The sequence below is a fragment of the Oncorhynchus clarkii genome, chromosome 19 (genome assembly GCF_045791955.1).
Source record: "Oncorhynchus clarkii lewisi isolate Uvic-CL-2024 chromosome 19, UVic_Ocla_1.0, whole genome shotgun sequence".
NCBI classification, from domain to species: domain Eukaryota; kingdom Metazoa; phylum Chordata; class Actinopteri; order Salmoniformes; family Salmonidae; genus Oncorhynchus; species Oncorhynchus clarkii.
In genome coordinates this window covers 14,609,625-14,632,589 of record NC_092165.1, presented here as the reverse complement: position 1 = coordinate 14,632,589, position 22,965 = coordinate 14,609,625, and the positions used below count along the sequence as shown (strand labels likewise).

Here is a 22,965-nt window from a genome sequence, read left to right as displayed (position 1 = left end):
CCTGTGCCCAAGGAAGTAAAGGTAACCTGCCTAAATGATTACCGCCCCGTAACAATCACGTCGGTAGCCATGATGTGCTTTGAAAGGCTGGTCATGGCTCCCATCAACAGCATCATCACGGATACCCTAGACCAACTCCAATTTGCATACTGCCCCAACAGATCCACAGATGATGCAATCTCAATCGTACTCCACACTGCCCTTTCCCACCTGGACAAAAGGAACACCTATGTGAGAATGCTATTCATTGACTCATTGTGCCCACAAAGCTCATCACTAAGCTAAGGACCCTGGGACTAAACACCTCCCTCTGCAACTGGATCCTGGACTTCCTGACGGGCCGCCCCCAGGTGGTAAGGGTAGGCAACAACACGTCTGCCGCGCTGATCCTCAACACTGGGGCCCCTCAGTGGTGTGTACTTAGTCCCCTCCTGTACTCCCTGTTCACCCACGACTGCGTGGCCAAACACCATCATTAAGTTTGCTGATGACACAACAGTGGAAGGCCTGATCACCGACAACAATGAGACAGCCTATAGGGACGAGGTCAGAGAACTGTCAGTGTGGTGCCAGGACAACAACCTCTCCCTCAATGTGAGCAAGACAAAGGAGCTGATCGTGGACTACAGGACAATTTGGGCCGAACAGGCTCCCGTTAACATCAACGTGGCTGTAGTGGAGCGGTTCAAGAGTTTCAAGTTCCTTGGTGTCCAAATCACCAATGATCTATCATGGTCCTAACACACCAAGACAGTCGTGAAGAGGGCATGACAAAACCTTTTCCCTCTCAGGAGACTGAAAAGATTTGGTATGAGTCCCCAGATCTTCAAAAAGTTCTACAGCTGCACCATCGAGATCATCCTGACCGGTAGCATCACCGCCTGGTATGGCATCTGACCGTAAGGCGCTACAGAGGGTAGCGCGTACGGCCCAGTACATCACTGGGGCCAAGCTTCCTGCAATCCAGGACCTATATAATAGGTGGTTTCAGAGGAAAGCCCATAAAATGGTCAGAGACTCCAGTCACCCAAGTCATTGACTGTTTTCTTTGCTACAGAACGGCAAGATGTACCAGAGTGCCAAGCCTAGGACCAAAAGGCTCCTCAACAGCTTCTACCCCCAAGCCATAAGACTGCTGAACAATTAATCAAACAGCCACGGGATTATTACATTGACCCCCCCCCCCTCATTTTTGTTGTATTGCTACTTGCTGTTTATTATCTATGCATAGTCACTTCACCCCTACCTACATGTACAAATTGCCTCTAACCTGTACCCCCGCACACTGACTCTGTACCGCTACCCCTTGTATATAGCCTTGTTATTGTTATGTTATTGTGTTACTTATTTTTTACTTTAGTTTGTTTGGTAAATGTTTTTTTGTTTTGTTTTTTTACTTTTTTACTCCTTTTTTCTCCCCAATTTTGTGGTATCCAATTGGTAGTAGTTACAGTCTTGTCTCATCGCGGCAACTTCTGTATGGACTCGTGAGAGGCGAAGGTCGTGAGCCAAGCATCCCCCGAAACACAACCCAACCTAGCCCCACTGCTTCTTGACACAACGCACATCCAACCCGGAAGCCAGTCGCACCAATGTGTTGGAGGAAACACTGTACACCTGGCGACCTGGTCAGCGTGCACTGTGCCCGGCCCACCACAGGAGTCGCTAGTGCGCGAAGAGACAAGGATATCCCTGCTGGCCAAACCCTCCCTAACCCGGACGACGCTAGGCCAATTGTGTCGCGGCCAGCTGCGACAGAGCCTGGGCTCGAACCCAGATTCTCTAGTGGCACAGCTAGACCACTGCGCCACCCGGGACGCCCTTGTAAATATTTTCTTAACTCTTCTTGAAATGCACTGTTGGTTAAGGGCTTGTAAGTAAGCATTTCAAGGTAACTTGTTGTATTTGGCGCATGTGACAAATAAAGTTTGATTTGATTTTCCTCTCCTGAAAACCCTGAGCAGTCGAGAGATGGTGAACTCTCATTTTGAACCTGAGAAAAATGATTTGTAAGATCCTGCGCTGAGAGGTGAGGTGAAGGCTTCCAAGCCTCAACCGAATCACCAGGAAAATACTAGAGATGACTTTGGCCCAGTGGGAGTACAATTCTTGAAGAGCATGCTAACAGATACATTGTGATATAGCTAGTTAGCATTGGCTTGCGAAACTAGCTCTAACTTCCATACTGGACATAAAAATGGTATCCACTAGTCCATCTGCCTGGGGAAGTAGTATCCTGAAGTATCCCTTTAAATTGTACTGTACAGATGGAATGGAAATCCCAGAAGATTGATTTGGTAGAAGCAGCAGAGAAGTTTTTGGGTGTCATATTTGAATGTAGAAGGAACTACGGGGGTTTTGAGAGAAGGGGTTCCAGCCTCCCAGACTGATGGTGTTGATGTAGGACCTGTTAGGGCCAAAGTAGTGTGAAGGGGTGGTGGAGTGTGTTGGGGGATAATGCTATATAGAGAGCAATTTTAATGGTGTCTTTTCATAGGCACTAACACCCTCCATGGTTTGTTGTACAAAGCCTATAGGGAAATTAATGGAGTTTTTGTAGGGTTTTTGGATAAATGCCTGAAATAAGGTCTGTGGTAAACACAGGTTGTGTCTGAATACCCATACCAGTGTACTATATACTTAAACTGCATGGTATGTACTCATCTCAGTGCTAGAGGCGTCACTACAGACCCTGGTTCGATTCCAGGCTGTATCACAACCAGCCGCGATTGGGAGTCCCAAAGGGAGGCGCACAATTGGCCCAGCGTCGTCCGGGTTAGGCCATCATTGTAAATAATAATTTGTTCTTAACAGACTTGCCTAGTTAAATAAAGGTATAAAACAAATTGTCTCATACTATTTATGACCATGTTTATTAAAAAGTATGCGTTATGCCACAGCCGTAGCATACTCCTTTGATATGGCTTCGCAGATATAAACCAGAAAGTGAATCCTCAAAAATCTCTGGATACACAGTTCTAAATCTAAATATCATCCCTATTATAAATCTGTTTTCAAATATGTCCAATTCAATGGTCATGATATTTTTAAGGACAACAAAACACAAATTACATTTTAACAGAGACTCTTTGCTCGTCTTCTTTGCCAACTTAAAAAAAATATTGTTTTACTTCCAGAGAACTATGATATCTCAATGTCCTCCTTTTTTTCCAGTGTGAATGCATTGTTGGTGTGAAATGTCCAAAAAGTTTACAATTCATCCATACTATGTGAGAAGCCGAAATGACTATGACATCCAGGCATTTCAAGCGTACAACATTTTCAAAATGTCACATACTATAAAACAAAACAAAAATCACATACTCAAACAGCCTTTCTATTTAGGATGTAGTATGGGTATTTGGATACAACCACTGGCTTAGATCTTAAACGTTTTGTTCTATGACAATCTTAATCAGCTAACATCAAGGCCTAAAATGTACTTTTTGGTCCACCAGCCACTGGCAGGTACAGGAAAAAATCTACCAGCCACTCAGATTTTTTTTTTATCAGTCAAATTATTTTGGGGCCATAATTACATACAAAAAAAATGTAACGGATGACCATGCTTTGTAATGTTTATAATACAAATGTATTAGTAAGAAGTAACGTGGTATATTACTAAATTTCACAAAAACATGTGTGACTTCAGTCTTTTAACCAAAATATCAGATGATATCAGATATTTCCCTTTTTTTGAAAACAAATGTGCAATGCACTTTCCGAACAGTTAACAGCAGCAATACCCAACAAAGCGTCTACCCGGCCGGAAACCTACACGAAGAAGTAGTAAACGGAAGTGAACAGTGATCTAGAACAATTTCCACGTTAGCGTTTTTTTGTTATTTAGACATTTATTAACACCCTGGAACTCAAAATAGGATTAATTTAACTGCACAGCATAGCTTATGTATCCCTGGTAGTGTTTAATTCGCGTTGAAGACAGTACTTGGTTGATATAGGTGATATAGTTCATGATAGTTAGCTGCTAACGTTAGCTAACAATGGCTACCTGTAACTCAAACGTTATGATTTTTCACACTCAAATAGCCTCCGTCATGGAGGTACTAGCGAATGCGGCCGTTGCAGAGATCTGTAAACTCGTAGACGACGACTATGCAGTGTTTCGTTTAGAAATAACTCAAAGCCAGAAAGAAAACAGGGCATTGCGGAGGAAACTACAGCTAATTGAACTGAAGGTGGCACGGGAGCGCGCCGAGAGGACAACGCGAGAGCGCGTCTTCGCCAGTCGTCCCAGTAGTGTCAAGATCTTCGACCGATACAGAGGAATGACAAGAGGTAAGCTACACTTAGCAGAAGACCGAGGGGCCTGTTGTCCCGTTCCCCTCTGCGCATGTGTAACAGTATAACTTTAGACCGTCCCCTCGCCCATACCCGGGCGCGAACCAGGGACCCTCTGCACACACCAACAACAGTTACCCATCGCTCCACAAAAGCCGCGACCCTTGCAGAGCAAGGGGAACCACTACTTCAAGGTCTCAGAGCAAGTGACGTCACCGATTGAAACGCTATTTAGCGCGCACCGTTAACTAATCTAGCCGTTTCACATCCGTTACACATGTGCTCAGATGTCTTACCCAGAGTTTGGTCTTGGTCAGTTTTTGGATAGTATGCCATACTTCCCCTATCGTGCATTTTTTTCCCCATGTTACCTTTATTTTACCAGGCAGGTTAATTAATAAGAAATACTTACTGCACAAAGACTATTCAAACCAGATTTTTGATTTACTATATTTACTATTGTTATGCTCAATTAAAATAATGTGATGGATGGAACAAAATCAATAAATGTCAAGAATGTATTATAAGTGTTACATGACATCCAGGGCTATATTACCAAACGGCACGCAGCGCATGTGTCTTAACCTCCCGGGGCCCCCCACCAATATTTTGGGGGCCCCAATATTTTGCTGGGGGAGGTCGGGCTCCCCCAGATAGCATATGAAAGCACCAGTTGTGGGCAAGGTTCCCTTAACATGCAGCTGGCCAAGAACAGAGCAGCACGTTTTGGTCTTCACTGTAGTCAGAGGGCTAATTTCAATACTATGTATGCCAGTCTATCTTGGCTAAAAGTTGAGGAGAGACCGACTACATTGCTTCTCGTTTTTATAAGAAACAATGTGTTGAAAATTCCTAATTGTTTTCATTGTCAACTTACACACAACACTGACACACACACTTAACCCACCAGACATGTCACCAGGGGTATTTTCACAGTCAGCAAATCTTTTAGAATTTTTTTAAATGAATAATGCAACACCTCACGACTAATGTTGCCTCAAATTTTATTGGGGCACTCAGCAAATGTTTGGTCTTTGTTTGGGAAACTTGAACGTTGTGAGTTGTACCCTGCAAACTAAAGGGATTTCTTCTGAGCAGCAGTCCTTCGATGAGGTTTAACGGCGGTTGGCATCCAATAAATGTTGCATTACCGCCACCTACTAGACTGAAGTACACCCTTATACTTTTGCTTAAATAAATAAATGCCCTACCATCTAACACTACACAAAATAATAAAAAATAAAAAATAAAAAAAAGATCACCACTCTACTCCACTATTTACAACTATTTAGTGCTACCTCAGGCCAACAACCTGAAAGGATGGGACACCACCACTTAACACACCCTGTAACTCTTTTGATGTCAAGTCTCGCACACCCAAATATCTCTGCAGTTTTCTGTGACCTACGTTCCATCCCTGCAGTACAGTTGATGACCATTTCTATAAATGCTAAAACATATCACTTGTTGGCCTATCCATCTGTATAGGTACAAATCTACTACTCACACCACTCCTATCAGGATCCATCCACCTTGACCCATCTTCCTCTACTTTCTTCACTTGCCTCAACATATGACAACTTCTGCACTACTCTAACCCTGGAAACCTCAGCCTGAGTCTCTCGAACGGGACATTTCTGATCCCCAGTCCCATGGGCACCCCTACAATTAACACATACCACTTCCCTAATGCTATACATTCCTTTGTCTCATGCTGTTCTGCAAACTTCTCACACCTAGGAACCTCCCTCCTATACACTGCTGCCACATGCCCAGAGCAGCAGTCCTGGAGGAGGTGGTTGTGGGTTGGTTGTGGGTCACCTGGAGGTCAGACCCCCCCAGATATAGTACGATCAGGTCATAAACTATAGCAAATGTGTAGAATTGCAGGGAATTCGGTTAAAAACTCAAAAAGTTTCTCTCAGCCTCATGGCAAAATGTGTAAAATATCATGAGATTAGCTATAAAACGGTACATTTTTCTCTCTGCCTCATGGCAAAATGTGTAGAATTGCATGAAATGAGCTAAATGTGTAAAATAACATGAGATTATCTATAAAACTGCACATTTGCCCTGGAGGTACAGTGGGGTCCGATATTATTGACACCTTTGATAAAGATGAGAAAAAATGACTGTAAAATATATTATTCAAATACTGAACTATATTGTATGACTTTTTGTATGACTAAAGCACCGCTTCTAATCCAAGTGACAATGCTGTTTAGCATTTTTCCTTTTTTGGATGACATTACAATAGAGCTCTTTGGCCAGGCACGCCAGTGGTGGGCTTGGTGTTGAAATGAGGATGCATGAGCAGAAAATAACCCCATACCTACTGTAATATATGGTGGTGGGTCTTTGATGTTATGGGGTAGTTTTGATGTTTGATGTTATGGCCCAAGGACCAGTGGAAGTAGTCCATAAGCGCAGACGAAGGGTATCAATAATCTGGAAGGATTCTGTATGGAGGAATGGTCTATAGCCTTGTTCACATTGGCAGTTTGAAGTGACTACATTTTTTTCCCCTTGCGTATCTGATTTGAATCTGATCTTTTACCTACATTCTGACAGCCAAAAAGCACATCGAATCAGATATTTCAAGCCATACAAATCGGATTCCTGGCCTTGCGACTTATCTGAACAGTCAAATCTGATTTATTTGCCCTCGAGTGGTTTTTAAGACTTATTTGGCATATCTTGTTGCTTGCTAGCTACTCTGTTGACAGTTTTGACAAGATTATGTGGTAGCTAACTAGCTTGTTCATCGTTTACAAACAAATTAGTGAATATGCTAGAAAGCTAAATGGCTTCCCAGCCAGCTAGTTGACTGCTGTGACTAGCCAAAAAGGACTCATTTTGAATGTTGGATCTTTAAAAGCGTTCATAGCAGGCATTGTTGTCACCTTAGCTTGCTACATAACTTCTGAGTGATAGGAAGCAGGTGCACCACCACCAATCAGCCTACACAACTGTGCACACACCCGCTGTTGCTATGACAACTAGCGTAGCCATGTCAGGAAATGACTGATTTGAGCGTCAAGGCCTTCAGCGTGAACAAGGCTTTACATCCTTCTCAATGTGTTCTTCAACTCAAAAAACATTAGGAAAAGGCTCCCTGCCATTATCCTCATAAGGTGAGGTATTGAAAACAGGAGTGTCAATAATTTGGAACCCTACCCTTTTTGAGAATTGTATTTATTACTTGTTAAACAAAATTGATTTCTCAGAGCAATTGTATTATTATAATTCCCTCTTTTTGGAGCATACAATAAAGTTCAGTATTTTAAGGGTTTATTTTATACAGTCATTTTTGTTCATTGTTATTATTAAGGGTGTCAATAATTTCGGACCCCACTGTAGATGCCCCGGCGCCCCAGATGTGGTAGTCCAGCCCTGCTTACAGCTTTGCCAATTGTAGACAGTGTCATTAGTGTACAATATAGTGTTGAGCATAGACCGTACCTAATTTAACCACCCGTTTTCCCCCAATAACTCTCTTAGGTGAAGGACATCTCACTGGAGGCCACAGGAGCTTTGTGAAACCAACGGGACACAAAACATGGAGAGATGACCAACCCATAGCTATAGATGAGGGGAGTGGAACCTCAAACCAGCATGTTATCCTGATAGAGGTTTGTGTAACATGACAGTACATCAAATGTGTCCAGTTTATTTCAGAAAGACTCCCCTCAGCTATACACTTGCTTACATGGACATCCTTATTTATCTGCCATAGGGGAGCTTGTGAGACTTCTCTATGACATTGTTATCCAATTCAACTCATGTACCAATAATAACCTCCTCTCTTCTTGTGTCAGTCTGCAGATGCAGAGGCTGCTAGTCCTGGAGGATCGTCTCTGGTCAAACAGGAGAGGACTGAAGGAGAGGAGGACCCACGACACAGCAGAGACATCCAGATTGGAGCAGTTGGAGTGGCGCCCCCTGTAGCCACGGAGGACTTCGCCTCCGCGCCCCATCCTAGGGCCCAATGCAGCATCACGGAGGTCAGTGGAACGCCGAATGCCATCCTGAAGTCAGAGAAAGACACAGAGACTTTAGCTGTAACACAAAGGTTCTTACACACAGGACCTGACCAAATGTCAGACCCAGAGAGACTGGAGTTGGGACCACTGGGCTGTCCTCCTGCTCCTGGCTCAGAGTATTTACTTTACGGTAACCCGAGCCTGAGGACGGTTCATTCCCATGGGGACTCAGGTGACGTGTTGGAGACTGGCAGTGATCCGTCTTGTTCTTACACAACAGAGATGGACCCTGTCAACATGCCCTTGGGTTTAGAGACACAGACTGATCTGTCTAGAGGGGACTGGAAACAGTACAGTAGTAGCGTATACTCTGAAGGGTGCCTAGATAAGAAAGGGGAGGTTATAGTCATAGATGAGAGGACTGTGAAGGGCGAAGCTCCTCTGACATGGAATGTAGATGAGACTCACGTAGTAGTAGGACACTCACAAGGCAGAGATTTCTTAGATTACAGAGAAAGCTTAGAGTCTAATCCAAATGTTGCTTCCCATTCCCCTTTACACACGCTCAGGGATCTCAACCCAGTGTCCACGTCGATGGGGCCTTCCGATTCACAGAGCCGGGACTTTTTCGATCAGGTATTGAACTCAAAGGATCAAAGGGCCAAGGCTCGGGGAGGGGGAGCAACATCAGGCAATAGTAAAGAGAAGCGGTTCTGTAATGAAGGCTTCAATTGCCCCCAGAAGGTAGAGATCCATCAGAGGGTCCACATAGGGGTGAAACCCTTCAGCTGTACCCAGTGTCATATGCACTTTGCTGAGGCTGGCAACCTGAAGAGGCACCAGAGGGTCCACACAGGGGAGAAACCCTTCAGCTGTGTCCAGTGTCACATGCACTTCGCCCGGACAGGTGACCTGAAGAGGCACCAGAGGGTCCACACAGGGGAGAAACCCTTCAGCTGTACCCAGTGTCACATGCGCTTCGCCCAGGCTGGCAACCTGAAGATGCACCTGAAGGTCCACACGGGAGAAAGGCCATTTGCCTGTCCTCACTGCGGGAAGAGGTTCTCAGAAAGGAGATGCCTCAGGATACACCAGCAGAAAAAACATTCCATTTTATAATAAAGAAACCATTCCACTCAATAGCTTCTGACACTTAGATCTAACCCTGCATTAAAGACAAAGATTAATTTACATTGTAGTCAGCAGATGTATTTGAAGTAACGAATGTAACAGATTTCAGTGTTGAATATTCCTGTGTAAATATTGCATCCAGACATTGTGTGATACAATGCATTCAGGTAGTATTTTTCAACATTTTGTTACTTTACATCCTTATTCTAATATTGATTTTATATATTTTCTTCATCAACCTACAGACAATACCCCATAATGACAAATCAAAAAGTTTTATTTTTTTATTTTTGCAAATGTATAAAAAAATAACTGAATTATGACGTTTACATAAGTATTCAGACCCTTTACTCATCACTTTGTTGAAGCACCTTTGGCCTCAATTACATCCTTGAGTCTTCTTGGGTATGACGCTACAAGCTTGGCATACCTGTATTTGGGGAGATTCTCCCATTCTTCTCTGCAGATCCTCTCAAGCTCTTGTCAGGTTGGATGGGGAGTGTCGTGGCACAGCTATTTTCAGGTCTCTCCAGAGATGTTCGGTCGGGTTCAAGTTCGGGCTCTGGCTGGGCCACTCAAGGACATTCAGAGACTTGCCCCGAAGTCACTCTTGGCTGTGTGCTTAGGGTCATTGACCCGTTGGAAGGTGAACCTTCACCCCAGTCTGAGGTCCTGAGCACTCTGGAGCAGGTTTTCATCAAGAATCTCTCTGTACTTTGCTCCGTTCATCTGTCCCTCGATCCTGACTAGTCTCCCAGTCCCTGACGCTGAAAAACATATGCTGCCACCACCGTGCTTCACCGTAGGGATGATGACAGGTTTCCTCCAGACGTGATGCTTGGCATTCAGGCCGAAGAGTTCAATCTTGGTTTTGTCAGACCAGTGAATCTTGTTTCTCATGGTCTGAGAGTTTTTTGGTGCCTTTTGGCAAACTCAAAGTGGGCTGTCATGCCTTTTACTGAGGATTGGCTTCAGTCTGGCCACTCTACCCTAAAAGCCTGATTGGTGGAGTGCTGCAGAGATGGTTGTCCTTCTGGAACATTCTCCCATCTCCACAGAGGAACTCTGGAGCTCTGTCCGAGTGACGATCAATTTTTTTTTTTGGTCACCTCCCTGGCCAGTTTCGCTGGGCGGCCAGCTCTAGGAAGAGTCTTGGATGTTCCAAACTTCCTCCATTTAAGAATGATGGAGGCCACTGTGTTCTTGGGGACATGTCTCAGAGCTCTACGGACAATTCCTTCGACCTCATGGCTTGGTTTTTGCTCTGACATGCACTGTCGATTGTGGGACCTTTATATAGACAGGTGTGTGCCTTTCCAAATCATGTCCAATCAATTGAATTTACCACAGGTGAACTCCAAGTTGTAAAAATGATGATCAATGGAGGATGCACCTGAGCTCAATTTCGAGTCTCATAGCAAAGGGTCTGAATTTGCAAACTTTTCTAAAAACCTTTTTTCGCTTTGTCATTATGGTGTATTATATGTCAATTGATGAGGAAAAATAATTATTGAATCCATTTTAAAATAAGGCTATAACATAACAAAATGTGGATAAAGTCAAGTGGTCTCAATAGTTTCCGAATGCACTGTTTATAAGCATTATATACAATGAACAAAAAGCATAAATGTGAAGTGTTGGTCCCATGTTTCATGAGCTGAAATAAAAGATCACAGAACTTTACCATATGCACAAAAAGGTTATTTCTCTCAAATTATGTGCACTAATTTGTTTACATTTCTGTTAATGAGTTTCTCCTCTGACAAGATAGTCCATCCACCTGACAGGTGTGGCATTTCAAGAAACTGATTAAACAGCTTGATCATTACACAGGTGCACCTTGTACTGGGGACAATAAAAGGCCACTCTAAAATGTGCAGTTTTGTCACACAAGTTTTTCTACCTCCCTATTTCTCACCAATTTCAATGTCTCATCGCTGAAACTCCCCAACGGGCTCGGAAGGCGAAGGTGGAGTAATGCGTCCTCCGAAACATGCCCCGCCTTTGAGGGAGCGTGCAATTGGCATGCTGACTGCAGGAATGTCCACCTGAGCTGTTACCGGAGAATTGAATGTTCACTTCTCTACCATAAGCCGCCTCAGCGGTTTGCTGATGTCAACGTTGTGAACAGAATGCTCCATGGTGGCAGTGGGCTGATGATATGGGCAAGCATAAGCTACGGACAACAAACACAAATGCATTTTATTTGTAGCTATTTGAATACAGAGATAGCATGACTAGATCCTGAGGCCCATTGTCTTGCCATTCATCTGCCGCCATCGTCTCATGTTTCAGCATGATAATGCACTGCCCCATGTCACAAGCATCTATACACAATTCCTGGAAGCTGAACATTTCCCAGTTCTTCCATGGCCTGCATACTCAGACATGTCAGCTAATGAGCATTTTTGGGATGTTCTGGATCGACGTGTACGACAGTGTTCCAGTTCCTGACAATATCCAGCAACTTCGCACAGCCATTGAAGAGGAGAGGGACAACATTCAACGGGCCACAATTAACAGCCTGATCAACGCTTTGCGAAGGAGATGTGTCGCGCTGCATGAGGCGAATGCTGGTCACACTAGATGCTGACTGGTTTTCTGATCCACGCTCCTGCTTTTTTTTTAAAGATATCTGTGACCAACAGATGAGTATCTGTGTTCTCAGTCATGTGAAATCCATAGATTAGGGCCTAATGAATTTATTTCATTTGACTGATTTTCCTTAGTGGCAAGAAAAAGTATGTGAACCCTTTGGAATTACCTGGATTTCTGCATAAATTGGTCATAAAATTTGATCTGATCCTCATCTAAGTCACAACAATAGACAAACACAGTCTGTTTAAACTAATAACACACAAACAATTATACTTTTTCATGTCTTTATTGAGTACACCATGTAGACATTCACAGTGCAGGGTGGAAAAAGTATGTGAACCCTTGGATTTAATTACTGGTTGATCCTCCTTTGGCAGCAATAACCTCAACCAAACATTTTCTGTAGTTGCGGATCAGACCTGCACAATGGTCAGGAGGAATTTTTGACCATTATTTTTTGCAAAATTGTTTCAGTTCAGCAATTTTCTTGGGATGTCTGGTGTTAACTGCTCTCTTGATGTCATGCCACAGCATCTCAATTGGGTTGAGGTCAGGAATCTGACTGGGCCACTCCAGAAGGTGTATTTTCTTCTGTTGAAGCCATTTTGTTGTTGATTTAGTTTTGGGTTGTTGTCCTGTTGCATCACCCAACTTCTGTTGAGCTTCAATTGGCAGACAGCCTTACATTCTCCTGCAAAATCTCTTGATAAACTTGGGAATTCATATTTTCCTTCTGATAGCAAGCTGTCCAAGTACTGAGGCAGCAAAGCATCCCCAAACCATGATGCTTCCTCCACCATGCTTTACAGTTGGAATAGGTTTTTGATGTTGGTGTGCTGTACCTTTTTTTTCTCCACACATAGTGTTTTGTGTTCCTTGCAAAGAACCCAACTGTAGTTTCATCTGTCCACAGAATATTTTGCCAGCAGCGCTGTGGAACATCCAGGTGCACTTTTGCAAACTTCAGAGGTGCAGCAATGTTTTTTTTGGACAGCAGTGGCTTCTTCCCTGGTGTCCTCCCATGAACGCCATTCTTGTTTAGTGTTTTACGTATCGTAAACTCGTCAGCAGAGATGTTAACATGTTCCAGAGATTTCTGGAAGACTTTAGCTGACACTCTAGGATTATTCTTAACCTCATTGAGCATTCTACGCTGTGCTCTTGCAGTATTCTTTCCCATAAGGCCACTCCTAGAGAGAGTAGCAACATTGCTGAACTTCTCCAATTTGTCTTTCTGTGGACTGATGAACATCAAGGCTTTTAGAGATACTTTTGTAACCCTTTCCAGCTTCATGCAAGTTAACAATTCTTAATCTTAGGTCTTGTGAGATCTCTTTTGTTCGAGGCATGGTTCACATCAGGCAATGCTTCTTGTGAATAGCAACCTTAAATTTTGTGAGTATTTTTTTATAGGGCAAGGCAGCTCTAAACCACATCTCCAATCTCGTCTCATTGTTTGGACTCCAGGTTAGCTGACTCCTGACTCCAATTAGCTTTTGGAGAAGTCATTAGCATAGGGGTTCACATACTTTTCTCAAACTACACTGTGAATGTGTAAAATTATGTATTCAATATAGACAAAAAAGGATGTGTGTGTTATTAGATTAAGCACAGTATCTTTGTCTATTGTTGTGATTTAGATGATCAGATTACATTTTATGACCAATTTATGCAGAAATCCAGGTAATTCTAAAGGGTTCACATACTTTTTCTTGCCACTGTATATGAACTGCTGCATGTCGCATTCATATTTTTGTTCAGTGTATATAATCCTAAAATGTCTGTTACATATTGTGTTTGTACTGTGTAGGCTATATGTTCACATGCCTATTTCATTCAATTACTTTATTTCTTTCCCAAGACACTTATAATGAGAAAAGGAATGCAGTTGATCAAATTCACGCATATTTTTTGTTGATGTGTGTGATTTTCATATGGTGTATGTCGTGGACTTATTGTCATCAAAAGGAGAGACTTTTAAATTTCTTCAAAACAAGTAAACTTTGTTATTTAATTACTGCAGTAATGGAGCTTCTCAACGAGCCCCCGTGATTCTTTGAGAGCCCAACCAGCAGGACTAAGCCACAGCATTTTATAGCGAAGTCCATCCTCCTGGATGTTCATGACAAATCACAGATGTATAGAATGGGTCACAAGGTTAGGATTCGTATGAAAGATACTAATAATTCACAGCAAACAGTATCTGCTGTAAAGACTGATCTCATTGTGTAGAAACCAGAGTCTGGACCCCAGCTCCATACTGGAGCCATCTCCCCCTGGTACCCCAGTACAGAAACATTAACTCATGCTCTGGAATGCAGTATCACCCAAAAACATCGGAAATCATCTGTCAGTGTTAAATCTCCCAGAGGCCCATCCTCAGTAGAACACACACAGATGAACGTGTTTTCTTAGAACCCCCTATTCTGTTGCATAAAACAACCATTTGATGCATTAACAGTATTGTAACAATCTTGCAATATGTATTTAAAACTTGTTTAATAAACACAAAATGGGACTTTTCATTCTAACACTTTCATTGATTCTCTTTAGTATACATCACATCTGATCTCACCATATTCGGCATAAACCCAACAGTGCTTTATAACCAATATACCCACACAAACACCTACTGAATGTCAAAATAGGTTAGTTAGTTTTGTCTGACTTGACTTATCATAGCTGACTCATATTTACCCACAACATCATATTTATGTCCACCATGATGGGTTTAACAACAATTAAGTAATTCTGTAACTACAGTATAGGACTCAAACATATTGGGGATGGGTAAAGACTCCATTTTGAAAGTGTGTTTATTTGTGTGTATGTACCTGAGGAAGTGTATGTCTGTGTAATCTGTATCACCTCTCTTCCAGGAGGAGGAGGGTCCAGAGGTGCTGCTGGTGAAGGACGAGGGTCTGGGGAACCCTGAGGGGGAGGACAACCAGACTACACCTCCTCCTGAACCCACAGAGGAACCAGCTGAGCAGCACAGGACCACACACAGTCTCAATGAGGTGAGCCCCATGTGAACTACTGTCTGTGTGGTATTAGGTCAGGGCCCATATCCTCAAAGCCTCAGAGTAGGAGTGCTGATCTAGGATCAGATTAGCCTTTTCAATCATACTGAATAAGACTACATAGAGAGGTGGGGACCTGATCCTCGATCAGCAATTCTATTCTGAGACTCTGTGGATACGGGCCCAGGTCTTGATTAATTTTATCTTAAGTGTGGGACCATTCCTTTCAATTATCAACCAATTAAAGAGTGTAATAGCATTACATTTACGCTACATAGAAATCCCTCATTGGCCAATCAGAAGATGCTCCATAGCAGGGTGCTGATATCAGATGTCTTGATCCAACATCCTCTCACTCTGTATCTCTTACAGTCAGTAGACATGGAGGATGGGAAGCCTGATCTGCTGCTGGTCAAAGATGAGACAATAGAAGATGAACCAGAGAGCATTGACCTGCTGAGTGGACTAAAGATGGGGGAGCAAGGTAAGGGAGAAATACATATAGCCTCCATACAGTAATACATCTTCAATGGGAATAGTGATACTCCTGGCTGTTGTTTTTGCTTCATTCTAAAAATAAAATCAAAATAAGTTATGTTTACCTTCAGAAGATTCAAGTTTTATTTGTCGCATGCACAACAAGTACAGTGAAATTCTTAACTTGCAAGCCCAACCCAGAAGTACAGTATTCAATATCAAATAGTATAACTAATAAAAAATATATTGAAAAGGAGAAATAAGAGAGGAAGCTATATACAGGGTCAGTGCCAGTACCAAATGTACAATGTGCACCGATACTGGAGTGTTTGAGGTAGATACAGTGCCTTCGGTAGGTATTCACACCAGTGGCGGTCGGTGCAATGTAAGATGAGGGAGGATTTTTTTTTTTATGAGCATGGCCTTTTCTATTTCAGCATATTGAATGACTGTCATTCGTATTTTATTCATCCAGCCCAATGTAACATCGACAGGTTTAGGATACTACACAATACTCAAATGTTCCCTATACTCATTATGAGGTTGCTACAAAAGGTCAAGAGAAAAATAAGAGTAATCCAGACAGTTGACACATTCAATACCGCTTGCACACTCTTGCCTGCATCTAGCTGATCTAGGGTGTAGTCATTAGTCCAACAGTTGCAAATGAGAGTTTCTATTGGACAAATGTAGGTATGTTTATCCCCGTTTCGTTCCGTTTGCTTCCGTTTAAGAAATGTTTTTCAACAGAATCAGCAGAATGAATACACTCCTGATCACCACAAACACAGTTGACTTTCATAGCAGCCACATACAAAAATAATGATCATTTGCTCATTGTATAGTTCGTTCTCGCATCTATGCGCTCTCCTCCTGGACAAAAAAAAAAACTTCATTCCATAACTGCTAACCGCTACACACAGCCTACATCGTTGTCACCTAACGTCATAGTCAACATATATAGCTACTAGCATTAATAAATCAGCAACAAACGTTAGTTTTCAGCAAGCGGTTTAGTATTTACACCGGCGGTAATAAATTAATAAAACCAAAAGCTTACCTTGACTTGGAAGTGCTCCAGTGTTAGATGTGCTATGTTAGCTAGCTGGCTCTCTCTCTGTTTGAGTCGGGCGTACACTAGCTAGACAAGTGAAAGTGAAAAAAATAATATATACACCGTTAAAAAGTTTGGGGTCACTTAGAAATGTCCTTTTTTTTTTGTCCATTAAAATGACATACATTTTTATCAGAAATACAGTGTAGACATTGTTAATGTTGTAAATTACTATTGTTGCTGGAAACGGCTGATTTTTTTAAATGGAATATCTACAGTTAAAGGGAAGTTTACATACACTTAGGTTGGAGTCATTAAAACTTGTTTTTCAACCACTCCACAAATGTCTTGTTAACAAACTATAGTTTTGGCAAGTCGGTTAGTACTCCTGTGTATGACACAAGTAATTTTTTCAACAACTGTTTACAGACAGATTATTGCACTTATAATTCACTGTATCACAATTCCAGTGGGTCAGATGTTTACATACACTAAGTTGACTGTGCCTTTAAACAGCTTGGAAAATTCCAGAAAATGATGTCATGGCTTTAGAAGCTTCTGACAAGCTAATTTACATAATTTGAGTCAATTGGAGGTGTACCTGTGGATCTATTTCAAGGCCTTCAAGGCCAATTTCCAAATGCCTGAAGGTACCACGTTCATCTGTACAAACAATAGTATGCAAGTATAAACATCATGGGACCACGCAGCCGTCATACCGCTCAGGAAGGAGAGCCGTCATACCGCTCAGGAAGGAGACGTGTTCTGTCTCCTAGAGATGAACGTACTTTAGTGCGAAAAGTGCAAATCAATCCCAGAACAACAGCAAAGGACCTTGTGAAGATGTTGGAGGAAACAGGTACAAAAGTATCTATATCCACAGTAAAACGGGTCCTATATCGACATAACCTGAAAGGCCGCTCAGCAAGGAAGAAGTCAATGCTCCAAATCTGCCATAAAAAAGCCAGACTATGGTTTGAAACTGCACATGGGGACAAATATCGTACTTTTTGGAGAAATGTCCTCTGGTCTGATAAAACAAAAATAGAACTGTTTAGCCATAATGACCATTGTTATGTTTGGAGGAAAAAGGGGGAGGCTTGCAAGCCGAAGAACACCATCCCAACCGTGAAGCACGGGGATGGCAGCATGATGTTGTGGGGGTACTTTGCTGCAGGAGGGCCTGGTGCACTTCACAAAATAGATGGTATCATGAGGATATATTGAAGCAACATCTCAAGACATCAGTCAGGAAGTTAAAGCTTGGCCCCAAATGGGTCTTCCAAATGGACAATGACCCCAAGCATACTTCCAAAGTTGTGACAAAATGGCTTAAGGACAACAAAGTCAAGGTATTGGAGTGGCCATCACAAAGCCCTGACCTCAATCCTATAGAAAATGTGTGGGCAGAACTGAAAGTGTGTGCGAGCAAGGAGGCCTACAAACCTGACTCAGTTACATCAGCTCTGTCAGGAGGAATGGGCCAAAATTCACCCAACTTATTGTGGGAAGATTGTAGAAGGCTACCCAAAACGTTTGACCCAAGTTAAACAATTTAAAGGCAATGCTACCAAATACTAATTGAGTGTATATAAACTTCTGACCCACTGGGAATGTGATGAAAGAAATAAAATCTGAAAGAAATCATTCTCTCTACTATTATTCTGACATTTCACATTTTTTAAATAAAGTGGTGATCCTAACTGACCTAAGACAGGGAATTGTTATTTGGATTAAATGTCAGGAATTGTGAAAAACTGAGTTTAAATGTATTTGGCTAAGGTGTATGTAAACTTCCGACTTCAACTGTACATAGGCGTACAGAGGCCCATTATCAGCAACCATCAGTCCTGTGTTCCAATGGCACGTTGTGTTAGCTAATCCAAGTTTATCATTATAAAAGGCTAATTGATCATTAGAAAACCCTTTTGTAATTATGTTAGCACAGCTGAAAAGTGTTTAACACTTTCTTATCAATTCAATGTTATTTTAATGGACAAAAAATGTGCTTTTCTTTCAAAAACAAGGACATTTCTAAGTGACTCCAAAGTTTTGAACGTTAGTGTACATACCCCAACCAGAAGCCATGGATTACAGACAACATTTGCACTGAGCTCCAGGGTAGAGCTGCGGACTAACCCGGAAGCTTATAAGAAATCCCGCTATGCCTTCCGACGAACCATCAAACAGGCAAAGCGTCAATACAGGACTAAGATCGAATCGTACTACACTGGCTCCGACGCTGGTCGGATCTGGCAGGTCTTGCAAACTATTACAGCCTACAAAGGGAAGCACAGCCGAGAGCTGCCCAGTTACACGAGCCTGCCAGACTAGCTAAATAACTTATATGCTCGCTTCGAGGCAAGTAACACTGAAACATGCATGAGAGCATCAGATGTTCCGGACGACTGTGTGATCACGCTCTCCGCAGCCGATGTGAGTAATACCTTTAAACAGGTCAATATACACAAGGCTGCGGGGCCAGATGGATTACCAGGACCTTACTCCGAGCATGTGCTGACCCACTGGCAAGTGTCTTCACTGACATTTTCAACCTCTCCCTGTCTGAGTCTGTATTACCAACAAGTTTCAAGCAGACCACCATAGTCCCTGTGCCCGAGAACACTAAGGTAACCTGTTTAAATGACTACCGACCCGTAGTACTTACGTCTGTAGCCATGAAATGCTTTGAAATTCTGGTCATGACTTACATCAACACCATTATCCCAGAAACCCTAGACCCACTCCAATTTGCATACCGCCCAACAGATCCATAGATAATGCAATCTCTATTGCACTCCATGCTGCCCTTTCCCACCTGGACAAAAGGAACACCTATGTGAGAATGCTATTCATTGACTACAGCTCAGAATTCAACACCATAGTGCCCACAAAGCTCACCACTAAGCTATAGACCCTAGGACTAAACACCTCCCTCTGTACTTGAATCCTGGACTTCCTGATGGGCCACCCACAGGTGGTAAGGGTAGGTAAAAACACATCCGCCATGCTGATCCTCAACACTGGGGCCCCTCAGGGGTGCGAGCTCAGTCCCCTCCTGTACTCCCTGTTCGCTCATGACTGCACGGCCAGGCACGACTCCAACACCATCATTAAGTTTGCCGATGACACAACAGTGGTAGGCCTGATCACCGACAACGATGAGACAGCCTATAGGGAGGAGGTCAGAGACCTGACCGCGTGGTGCCAGGACAACAACCTCTCCCTCAATGTGATCAAGACAAAGGAGATGATTGTGGACTACAGGAAAAACGAGGACCAAGCACGCCCCCATTCTCATCGACGGGGCCGTAGTGGCGCAGGTTGAGAGCTTCAAGTTCCTTGGCGCCCACATCACCAACAAACTAACATTGTCCAAGCACACCAAGACAATCGTGAAAAGGGCACGACCAAACCTATTCCCCCTCAGCAGACTGGAAAGATTTGGCATGTGTCCTCAGATCCTCAAAATGTTTTACAGCTGCACCATCGAGAGCATCCTGACGGGTTGCATCACTGCCTGGTATGGCAACTGCTCGGCCTCCGACCACAAGGCACAAGCCACAAGGGTAGTGCGTATGGCCCAGTACATCACCGGGGTCAAGCTTCCTGCCATCCAGGACATTTATACCAGGCGGTGTCAGAAGAAGGCCCCATAAATTGTCAAAGACTCTAGCCACCCTAGTCATAGACTGTTCTCTTTGCTACCGCATGGCAAGCGGTACCAGAGCGCCAAGTCTATGTCCAAGAGGGTTCTAACCAGCTTCTACCCCTAAGCCATAAGACTCCATTACATCTAATCAAATGGCTACCCATACTATTCTCACCCCTAGACCTTTTCCACGTTTTGTTGCCTGAATTTCTTTTTTTTTGTCACTGGCCTACACACAATACCCCATAATGTCAGGAGTAAACATTTGCTTAACATGTCACATAAGTTGCATGGACTCACTCTGTGTGCAACAATAGTGTTTAACGTGATTTTTTTTGACTACCTCATCTATGTACCCCACACATAGAATTATCTGTAACCCTCCGTCGAGAAGTGAATTTCAAACACAGATTCAATCAGGGAGGTTTTCCAATGCCTCGCAAAGAAGAGCACCTATTGGGTAAAAAAAAAAAAAAGTAGTCATTGAATATTCCTTTGAGCATGCGGAAGTTATTAATTACACCAGTCACTACAAAGTTGCGGAGAGGAAAGAAACCTGAGGATGGATCAACAACATTGTAGTTACTCCACAATACTAACCTGAGCGAAAAGAAGGAAGTCTGTACAGAATAAAATATTCCAAACCATGCATCCTATTTGCAACAAGTTACTGAAGTAATACTGCAAAACAATTGGCAAGGCAATTAACTTTTTGTCCTGTATACAAAGTGTTATGTTTGGGGCAAATCCAATACAACACATTACTGAGTACCATTCTCCATATTTTTAAGCATAATGATGGCTGCATCATGTTATGGGCATGGGTTATCGTTAAGGACTGTAGTGTTTCGGGATAAAAAATAAACGTAATGGAGCTTAGCCCAGGCAAAACCCTAGAGGAAAACCTGGTTTAGTCTGCTTTGCATCAGACAATGGGAGATTAATTTGCCTTTCAGCAGGACATTGACCTAAAACAGGCTAAATCTACACTGGATTTTCTTACCAAGAAGACAGTGAATGTTCCTAAGTGGCCGAGTTAGTTTTGACTTCAACGTACTTTAAAATCGATGGCAAAACTTGAAAATGGTTGTCTAGCAATGATCAACAACCCATTTGATAGAGCTTGAGGAATTTTGCAAAAAATGTTGCACAATCCAGGTGTGGAAAACTCTTAAGAGACTTACCCAGAAAGACTCGCCTTTAATCGCTGCCAAAGGTGCTTCTACAAAGTATTGACTCGGGGGTTAATAATTATATAAATTAGCTGTTTCTGTATTTCATTTTCAATAAATCTGCTAAAACATTTTTTAAATATGTTTTCACTTTGTCATTATGCGATATTGTGTGTGGATGGGTGAGATTTTTTGTTTATTTTTAAACCATTTTGAATTCAGGCTGTAACAACAAAATGTGTAATAAGGAAAGGGTTATGAATCCCTAATAATGTATGAATTTAACCAGGTAATTGACAAATAAAACAACCGTGTTTGTAAAGTCTATTTTCTAACTTCTCCCTGCAGGTGATTGGCTGGAGGCTAACAGAGGGGACTGGGCAGCCCTTTTGAATTCCCAGACTGTAGCCAAGGGCCCAGGGGACAACATCACTGAGCAGGGTAGAACCAGAGGCGACATGGTGGAGGTCAGTGGATGGGACAGCGTCTTCAACTCTGGACTTGGGAACAACACTGTTAACCAGAAACAGACATTCGAACACAAAGCAACAGCTGAACTTAGTCTCTATGACGACAGACTGTCTGAGACCAGGGAGAGGGGTAGATATGGTCTGCAAGGACGGGGGCGTGTCCGTATGCAGCGGGAGAGAACAGACACAGACTCGGCTAGCGATGCTCCGTCCTGCTCCTATAGTTGTGATTCAGAGAGACTGATGGCGCCTCAGGTTAACCCCCTAAAAGGTGCAGCCTTCAGCCTGCCTTCTATAGGATCTATCGACTGGAACATAGACCCTGCAAAAACACAGACACTCCCTGGCCTTCATCCTCCTCACACTCTCCTTATGTTAAACCAGACCTCAGACAATGCCAGTGCCTCAACACTAAATGGCTACATATGCCCATTGACAAATGACAGTAGTGGTGACACTATCATCAGATCAGGTGGCAAAGAGAAGCGCTTCCCATGTTCATTTTGTGGGAAAGCCTTCAATTTCCGCAAACAGCTGGAGATCCACCAGAGGATGCACACAGGGGAGAAACCATTCGGTTGTCACCTATGCCGAGCAAGTTTCTCACACTCGTTCACCCTGAAGAGGCACCAGAGGGTCCACACAGGGGAGAAACCCTACACCTGCCCCCACTGTGAGAAGAGGTTCTCCCACCAGCACCATCTGAAGAGGCATTTGAAGGTCCATACGGGAGAGAGGCCGTTCGCCTGCACTAACTGTGGGAAGAGGTTCTCAGACAGGAGCTACCTCAGGATACACCAGCAGAAAAACCATTCCCATCTATAGCATAGAAAGTAACTATTCCACTCGATAGCTTCTGATGTTTAGATCAGACCATGCATTAAAGACAAATGCATGTTTTGTTGTCAGCAGAAAAGATCCACAAATGCATTTGGAATAACAAGAGTAATAGATTTCAGTGCCTTCAGAAAGTATTCACACCCATTGAATTTTTTCACATTGTGTTGTGGGATTAAAATGGATTTAATTGTACTTTTTATGTTAACAATCTACACAAAATACTCTTTAATGTCAAAGTGTAAGAAGAATTCTAACATTTGTAA

At 42.8% G+C, this 22,965-nt stretch overlaps 2 protein-coding genes across 2 annotated transcripts in view; both read left to right on the top strand.

The window, feature by feature from the left end:
- The window catches only part of LOC139375546 (uncharacterized), a 61,824-nt gene that overhangs the window by 14,968 nt on the left and 23,891 nt on the right, over window positions 1-22,965 (top strand). Inside the window, exons 5-8 of the mRNA XM_071117376.1 lie at window positions 9,030-9,299; window positions 15,410-15,521; window positions 21,741-22,686; window positions 22,940-22,961. Coding sequence (XP_070973477.1) covers window positions 9,030-9,299; window positions 15,410-15,521; window positions 21,741-22,686; window positions 22,940-22,961 — 1,350 coding nt within the window. The remainder of the gene's footprint in view (window positions 1-9,029; window positions 9,300-15,409; window positions 15,522-21,740; window positions 22,687-22,939; window positions 22,962-22,965) is intronic.
- Window positions 3,779-11,779, top strand: LOC139374817 (uncharacterized). The gene is made up of 4 exons (XM_071115963.1): window positions 3,779-4,299; window positions 7,804-7,934; window positions 8,121-8,306; window positions 8,855-11,779. The coding sequence occupies exons 1-4, from the start codon at window positions 4,005-4,007 to the stop codon at window positions 8,981-8,983; spliced, it is 741 nt and encodes a 246-aa protein (XP_070972064.1). The 5' UTR covers window positions 3,779-4,004; the 3' UTR covers window positions 8,984-11,779.

Bases quoted from the DNA above. Each gene is read 5' to 3' on its own strand.
- LOC139374817 (XM_071115963.1), top strand. From the start codon at position 4,005: ATGGCTACCTGTAACTCAAACGTTATGATTTTTCACACTCAAATAGCC. The intron at 4,300-7,803 runs GTAAGCTACACT...TAACTCTCTTAG, and splicing joins ATACAGAGGAATGACAAGAG to GTGAAGGACATCTCACTGGA. The intron at 8,307-8,854 runs GTCAGTGGAACG...ACACACGCTCAG, and splicing joins CCCAATGCAGCATCACGGAG to GGATCTCAACCCAGTGTCCA.